An 8,201-nucleotide genomic window follows, 5' to 3' on the forward strand; every position below is an offset into this window, starting at 1 on the left:
GTTAAATGAGCTTCATAAGGTTTTGCAACATTTCATGTTGCAATGATTACATGAAATATTTGTCTGCTACAAAGTTGGTATTCAACATGTGGGAGTTATGGTCATTACGAGTGTCCAGTGGCTCTGAAGTTTCCCTTTAAAAACTTATTTCTAGGCTGGGCGCGGTGGCTCACGCCTGTAATCCTAGTGCTTTGGGATATGAGGTGGTTGGATCATCTGAGGTCAGGAGTTGGAGACCAGCCTGACCAACGTGGAGAAACCTTGTCTATACTAAAAATACAAAATTAGCTGGACGTGGTGGCACATGCCTGTAATCCCAGCTATTTGGGAGGCGAGGCAGGAGGATCACTTGCATCTGGGAGGTGGAGGTTGCAGTGAGCCGAGATCACACCACTGCACTCCAGCCTGGGCAACAAGAGTGAAAATCCATCTCGAAACAGAACGAAAAACAAATAAACAAAAACCTTATTTCTACATAGAAACATGAAGTCATACACATAAAGTCGAGCCTTCTTTGGGGTTGTGCATAGCTTAGGGTAGATTCATGACAAAGCTCCATGCCAGCCACAACTTTGCTTAAGGCATCATTTTGGTAACTGGCCTCTTTCTCTCAATACTTCTGAAAGGCTACAATATGAAAAACTATGTATAAATGGTTAGCAGAAGGGCATTCAGTGTGTTGCTTGCTAGATTTAAAAAAACTTTAATTGATTATTATTGCTTATAGAATTAAATCAGTGTTGCTTGGTATGGCATAGAGGGTTCACCTTACAAGATTCTGATCACGTAAGTCATGTCCACATAGATACCTTGTACTGTATGTAGTAACTAGCCATGTGCTACTCTTACAGTAGCCCAGTATTCAAATCTCTCCAGTACTCTACTCAACGAGTATAATATGTATGTAACATATGTATTACAGTGTATAATAGTTAAATTTCTGAAGGTGTTAAATATGTGCTGCTTCAATATAGTATCATAGACTCCGTAGTATTCCTATGACAGCATTACAGTTTTTTCTATTTCAAATGGATTCTTGGATAGAAAATAATATTAAGAGTAACAGTTAGTGTCATGGGAATTGGGCGCACGCAGTAAGCCCTGCTGATGGTCTTGGGCTGGTGATGAACCATGCTGAGAATTGCTCTTCTGGCTGCGTTGGCCACAGTGTTCTCTGAATCATCACACAACTTCACCCCTTTGTGCCACTGCTTAAGCTTTTCATCTGCTTGCAATGTGTGTGTGTGTGTGTGTGTGTGTGTGTGTGTTTAAATTTCTTCACTTCCTCATTTAATATCCTGCACGATCCTTACTTAAATGCTACCTTCTCTGTGAAGCCTTTTCCATCCCACAAGGAACTATCACTCCCTCTCTCCAGTTGCTTTAACAAGATTGTTATTCCTCTCACTCATTCAACAAACCTTTGAATGCCCAGAGTGATCACATTGTCTGACAGTTTGATTATGTGTTCATTATTCCAGCAGGAATGCAGGCATTTGTATACAAAGACCACTTCCTGATTATCTTTGTATTTCCAGAGCTTGGTACAGAGGTGAACGCAGAGCAAGCATTCAATAAGAATTGACTAATTTGTAAAGAATAAAGAAAGAAAAATGTCATGGGCTGTGAAAATCATATATGGAAGGCTACCAATGAGACACAGACGGGGAGGGAGAGGAGAGGAAGAAGCAGAGAGTAGACAGCAAAGCTCCGAAAAGCACATGCCCTCGGGAGCCAAAGAGCAAATTGTTCCATTGTTCTGGCTGAAGTTGCCAGCACCCATTGCTCAGTAGACACAGGCACCAGGGTCCTGTGACCTCAGTGCATTTTACATTTGCTGTCAAATCCTGATCTTTAGATTTCACCAGCAAAGCCATTAATTGTTTTTAAATTCACTACAAAGTGAATATGAAAAGTTCTTGATGCTTGCCAGAGGGAAAACAAAATCTATAGATTTGTAGGCAAACAAGCTGGTACAAAGGTAGGAAAGCCCATGTTCCTAGAGACCAAAAGGGCAAGGGGGATCAGGATATAAGAGAGAGACGGAGCCTCCTCTGTGTGCCCCAACCTCTGGCTCTGCCACTGTGTCCTGCGCGTTGGTGGGCAGTTGAAAATCAGCACCATGAGGGTCCTGGTCTTGGTCTTGGCTTGTCTACATCTCTCAGGAGGTGTGGAAAGGTATGTATTGGGATTTGGCTTAATTGTGGATTCCAGCCTCCAGGGAACATGACAAGTTAGGAAACAGCAAAGGCCTTCCTCTGTAGTCCTCCTGGAACACCAGTCAAGTTGACCCTTGCACTGTGAAATGAACATCCACTGGGGGTTAAGACTTGAAATAGATGGATGGTGTGTGTAGGGGTGTGTGTGTGTGTGTGTGTGTGTGTGTGGGTGGGTGGGTGGGTGTGAGTGCTGGCTAAGAAGGAAGGATGCACACTCCCTACCCCAAACTTATAGAAGAGACAGGAAAGAAACAATATATTTATTCTCTGTAAACAATATATAAACACAACACCCCCAAAATATGTTCTGATCTGGTCTATTCCACACTGGGAATGCTGGATGACAGCAGTGCGTAGAATGTGCTAAAATCTGAGAGCGTTGCTTACAGAGGGCTCTTATTGAGTAGAGTGCTGGAGAGATTTGAACCCTGCAGGTCAGGTCATTGAAGGGGTTGCTTTCATGGTGCCAAGATCATTCCATTAGTCTCTGCAGGATCATTCTGAGGAAAGGCAAGTTTATCCACCAGACAGTGGAGGAGCAGGGCGTACTGGAGACGCTTCTGAGGCACCACCCAAAGGCTGATCCAACCACCAAGTATCATTTCAATAATGATGCTGTTGCTTATGAGCCCATTACCAACTACATGGATGTGAGTGATGAGGCAGGAGTGTCCATAACCCTTATATAACCACCATTCTTAGACACTCACTTATACTGCTCATTAGCTGTAATTTTTGACAAGTTCCTAAACCAAAATCTTACTATGGTAAGTCCTTTCTGTGGAAAGAATCAGAACAAGTACAGTAATTTCTTTTCCTTCTTTCTTTTCTCTCATTGCTGGCCCATCCTGCTAAAGCCCCATTTATATGGTTAAGTGATCCATAGTGGAAATGTTCAAGTCAACTGAGAGATCTGAAGGAAGTCCTGGCAGTGAGTTGCAGGGGAAAGAAGAAAAATGCAAGTGATGCTGTCAGGCAAAAGCTCCAGTGGTTCCGATACTGCATCTCTCCCTCTTTGGAAAGATGCAAAGTCCCCAGAGCAAATGTCTGAATGTTCTCAAGCCCACCATGTCTCATCAGGGCATCTCGACATTCTGGTGTCCTGTGGACTGTCCTTAGTGAGATGTTGCATGTCTGAGCTGGAAGCCGCATTAGGGATCTTCTATTTCAACTCCCACATTTTACAGATGAAGAAACTAAACGCAGATAAGTGACATGACTGGCCCAAGTTAACTTAGAGCTTAAACTACCTTCCAATGAAAAGCTCTTCTTGCTCTCCATGCGTTCTCTTCTCCAGCTCCCTAGCACCCTCTGCTAGTGTGTGACCGGGAGAGAGGAAAATGGTGGTAGGAGTATCTAACATTGAAAGGAAAGGGGAGAGGAGTGTGTGTGTGTGTGTGTGTGTGTGTGCGCGCGCACACGCACGCGCATGTGTGTGTATGTGTGTCTGGACAGTGGAAAGAAGAGAAAGCAATTGTTTCCCCAATTCTGGGTACTCCAGTGTAGCATGGTAAATCCATGAAGATATCAGCTTATTGTAAAAGTAGAAAACACATTTGGAAGAGGACATTGCCTTGCCAAACTAAGTCTTGGCTGGCCAAAGGCTTGTAATTAGGGACAAAAGGTAGAATCTTGAAAGGAACTAACTCCAGATAAGAAGGAGAACTTGTGGGATGAGCCTCTCATTCCCCTCAAAAAACGATTTGGGCAGAATGTGGCTTCCTGTGGGCTAACTCCTTATCCATTCTTAAGACAAGGTTTGGTTGCTTAATGAAGGTAATAAACCTTTCTTTTTCAGTCTTTCTATTTTGGAGAGATCAGCTTTGGGACATCACCCCAAAATTTCCTAGTCCTCTTTGTCAGGGGCTCCTCCAATCTGTGGTTGCCCTCCATCTATTGCCAGAGCCAAGCCTGCTGTGAGTATGTCACCGTCACCCTCCACACCATGAGGGGAGCAGATAGAAGGGAAGATCTGGGATTTGAGTGCAGGTGCATTATTCTAAGTCCAGAGTCCTTTGTGCATATCCATCACTTATCTTCCTTCTGTTTGGAACATCTAGAAATTGCTCTCAGTCTATGACTTCAGCACCACTTTTCAGAAGTGCTGACTCTTTTGGAGACAGACAGCAGAAACAGACTAAGGCTTCCTTTCCTTCCACCCAGCTCCCTCCTGTGGTCCAGTATTCCTGGCACAACTGAGGCAATCTTTCCCTCAGGGAATGGTCAGTTGGAAGGAATTTGGGCAATGTGTGTCATCCAGGGGGATAGACTTTTCTAGAGTTGGCATAGTTTGTCTATAAGCAAAAGATCTAGGGTGATGCCCTATCCCAGCCCTGGTCTGATGAGCCCAATCCATCAAGGATAAATACTTTCATGTGTTTTGGAAAACTGCAAATGACACTAACATTCCATGGTGTCTTTCTGCAGCCAGTCACAACAGGTTTAACTCCAGCCTGTCCTCCACCTTCAGAAATAATCGGCAAACCTATACACTGCCCTATGGGAGTGGCAGCCTGAGTGTGTTCCTGGGCTATGACACCGTGACTGTGAGTTGTGTTCTCATAGCCTCTGACGGTCTGTGGTTTGGCTCCCATTTTTAGAGTCTTACACTATTAGAGAAATCCATACTTACTAATTAGGTACAAGCTTCCCAGAAGCTGAGTGTTGGAGGGAACACAAAGACTGTCTAATTCAGCTTTTGCCCCAAGACATAATTCTCTTCCACAGCAGTCCTGACTGTAGGAAGCCTCTATGTTGTGCTCAAGTTGTGTGTCTTCTTGCAACTTTGCTATGGGGTCCTAACTTTGCCCTCTGGAAACACACAGATAAGGCTGTTTCCTCTTCGACCCAGTCGCACTTTGAATATTTGAAGACAAATCTTTCTACTATTTCTTTATTTCTTTAAACACCTACAATTCCTCTAATCGTTTTTGCACACAGATTGTTCAGTATGAAACCAGTCAGTTCTTTCACTGTCCATGGAAGTGGAAACCAGTTATAACTCCAGAAAAAAACTGCTTCCACTTTTCCAACATCCACACTTTTTTTCAAGACACACGTGATTGAAAAGGTTGCTCTTCATGCACACGAATGTTCATTGCAGCACTGTTTACAATAGCAAAGACCTGGAACCAACCCAAATGCCCATCAATGATAGACTGGACAGGGAAAATGTGGTACATATACACCATGGAATATTATGCAGCCATCAAAAACGATGAGTTCGTGTCCTTTGTGGGGACATGGATGAACCTGGAAACCATCATTCTCAGCAAAATGACACAAGAGCAGAAAATCAAACACCGCATGTTCTCACTCATAGGCGGGTGTTGAACAATGAGAACACATGGACACAGGGAGGGGAGCACTACACACTGGGGTCTGTTGGGGGGAAATGGGGGAGGGACAGGGGGTGGGGAGGTAGGGAGAGATAGTATGGGGAGAAATGCCAGATATAGGTGATGGGGAGGAAGGCAGCAAATCACACTGCCATGTGTGTACCTATGCAACAATCTTGCATGTTCTTCACATGTACCCCAAAACCTAAAATGCAATAAAAAAAGAAAAAAGAAAAGGTTGCCCTTTCACCTTCCACTTCCACACTTGTGGTTGGATTCTGGATGAAAGAAGCCAATGTCTTCTCCCCAGGAGGGTTTCTGGATCCCATATCCGGGGCACGTAAGTCTGGGAAGCCATGTGATTTGTGCACCTGAACTGTCAAGCTACATTGTCTGCTTGTCATAGGTTCAGAACATCATCATCAATAACCAGGAGTTCGGCCTGAGTGAGAATGAGCCCAGTGACTCCTTCTACTATTCAGACTTTAACGGGATCCTGGGAATAGTCTACCCAAACACGGCAGTGGGGAGTACCCCAACAGTGATGCAGGGGCTGCTGCAGCAGGGTCAGCTCACTCAGCCCATCTTCAGCTTCTGCTTCAGCCAGTGAAGGGCTCAGAAAATGAGGTTCCATGCAGATTCTACACAACCCAAGACTAGATGGGGCCCAGGTGATGAGGTGCTCTGACACAGTCAGTATAACTTGCTATATAAAATTCATTGCATTTCAGAAAATTTGGGGAAAATCCTACTTTAAGTACACTTTAAGAATTTTAAATTATATTAGCTATAAGCTGCATGATGACTCTTCATAAAATTGAGTAACGGTCCCTCAGTGTTTAGGAGACTGTATTAGCACTAAAAAACAAGCCTCATGAGCATTACTAGTAAAGAGAAAATGGAATAATAATCATAATGCTATGTCTGGATTTGTAAAGTGTTCTTCTAGAAATTACTTCAAATGACATCTCAAAAATCCTCATGTTAGCCCCGTCTTGCCAGGGAGCAAATGGAGGCCCAAACAGGTTGTCAGCATTGATCAAGGTCACTCACGGTAGGTGTGAAGCCAAGATTCAAACTCAAGTACCTTGATCACAAATCCAGTGCTTTTCTCGCTCCCCTCGGCACTGAACTTTTGTGCCAAACTTTATCCCTTGTTCCTTCTTTCCCAAACACATGATCCTCAAGCACCTGAAGTTCATGTGTCTTTCTTCTAGGACTGGCCAGGATAAGGATCACTGAAGGCCAAAGTCCTTCCAGTATTGTGTAGTTGATGATGACCCTAGCGGGAGCGTGCCTCTCCGAGCGCACTTGCGGGCTCTCTCAGGCCCTGTTCTAGTTGTCCCCAAAGCTGTTCCCTGTTGTTTTCACTTCCTCCCAGGGAGGGTTTCTCTGGCATGCTTTTCTAGTTTGTTTTTGGGTGCCTGGTTTTCACTTCCATCTTCTTTATGGGCATAGTGTCTAGTAGTTTGGTGTTAGTCTGAGAAGTCTCCTCCTGTGCCTCAGCAGGCTGAGTCTAAAAGCAGCTCAGAGGACAGTGTCCCGTCGTCTGCAGCACCCCAGTGTCTGAGGGAGTGTGGGAAGGAGAGAGGAGAGAGCTGTCTCACCCACTATGTGTGGGCACTCACCCTCTTCTGCATCTCTCCCCAACCAAGCAACCCGCCAGTATGGTGGAGAGCTTATCCTTGGAGGTGTGGAACCCCAACTTTGTTCTGGTCGGATCATCTGGACCCTTGTCACCCAGGAACTGTATTGGCTACCTCCTTTTTAAGGCCAACTTCATTCTTTTTTGTTCTTTCTTCTTTTGTTTCCTCTGACTGCGTATTTTCAAATAGCGTGTCTTCCAGCTCACTAATTCTTTCTTCATCTTGATAAATTCTTCCGTTGAGAGAATCTGATGCTTTCTCCAGTATGTCAACTGAATTTTTTAGCTCCAGAATTCCTGCTTGATTTTTAAAAATTATTTCAATCTCTTTGTTAAGTTTATCTGATGGGAATCTGAGTTCCTTCTCTGTGTTGTCTTGATTTTTTTTTTTCTCAAAATAGCCATTTTAAATTCTGTTTGAAAGGTCACATATCTCTGTTACTCTAGGATTCATCATTGGTGCCTTATTTAGTTACCTTGGTGAGGTCATGTTTTCCTGGATGGTCTTGATACGTGTGGATGTTGGTTGATGTCTGGGTATTAAAGAATTAGGTATTTACTATAGTCTTTGCAGTCTGGATTTGTTTGTACATCCTTCTTGAGAAGACTTTCCTGGTACTTGAAGAGACTTGGGCTGGGTGTGGTGGCTTATACCTATAATCCCAGCACTTTGGGGGGCCCAGGCAGGAGGATCACCTGAAGTCAGGAGTTCGGAAACAGCCTGGCCAACACGGAGAAACCCCCTCTTGACTAAAAAAAAAATCGAACAAACAAACAAAAAACCAAAAAGTCAAAATTAGTCGGATGTGGTGGCATATGCCAGTAATCTCAGCTACTTGGGAGGCTGAGGCAGGAGAGTTGCTTGAACCCCGTAGGCAAAGGTTTCAGTGAGCCATTATGCTCCAGCCTGGATGACAGAGCAAGGCTCTGTCTCATAACAAACAAACACACACACACACACACACAAACAAAAACATAAAAGAACTTGGGTGCTGTGAT

At 44.1% G+C, this 8,201-nt stretch overlaps 1 protein-coding gene across 1 annotated transcript; it reads left to right on the forward strand.

The window, feature by feature from the left end:
- The first annotated feature begins 2,122 nt into the window (after positions 1-2,122).
- On the forward strand, positions 2,123-7,651 carry LOC116531224 (pepsin B-like). Its single transcript, XM_032249932.1, has 7 exons — positions 2,123-2,178; positions 2,713-2,869; positions 4,018-4,135; positions 4,647-4,765; positions 5,964-6,159; positions 7,113-7,121; positions 7,213-7,651. The coding sequence occupies exons 1-7, from the start codon at positions 2,123-2,125 to the stop codon at positions 7,326-7,328; spliced, it is 771 nt and encodes a 256-aa protein (XP_032105823.1). The 3' UTR covers positions 7,329-7,651.
- Positions 7,652-8,201: the final 550 nt, after the last annotated feature.

This window comes from Sapajus apella, unplaced genomic scaffold, assembly GCF_009761245.1.
Source record: "Sapajus apella isolate SASKATOON/1434 unplaced genomic scaffold, GSC_monkey_1.0 scaffold69, whole genome shotgun sequence".
In the NCBI taxonomy this organism is placed as follows: Eukaryota; Metazoa; Chordata; class Mammalia; order Primates; family Cebidae; genus Sapajus; species Sapajus apella.

Bases quoted from the DNA above. Each gene is read 5' to 3' on its own strand.
- LOC116531224 (XM_032249932.1), top strand. From the start codon at position 2,123: ATGAGGGTCCTGGTCTTGGTCTTGGCTTGTCTACATCTCTCAGGAGGT. The intron at 2,870-4,017 runs GTGAGTGATGAG...TTTCTTTTTCAG, and splicing joins CCATTACCAACTACATGGAT to TCTTTCTATTTTGGAGAGAT. The intron at 4,766-5,963 runs GTGAGTTGTGTT...TGCTTGTCATAG, and splicing joins TGGGCTATGACACCGTGACT to GTTCAGAACATCATCATCAA.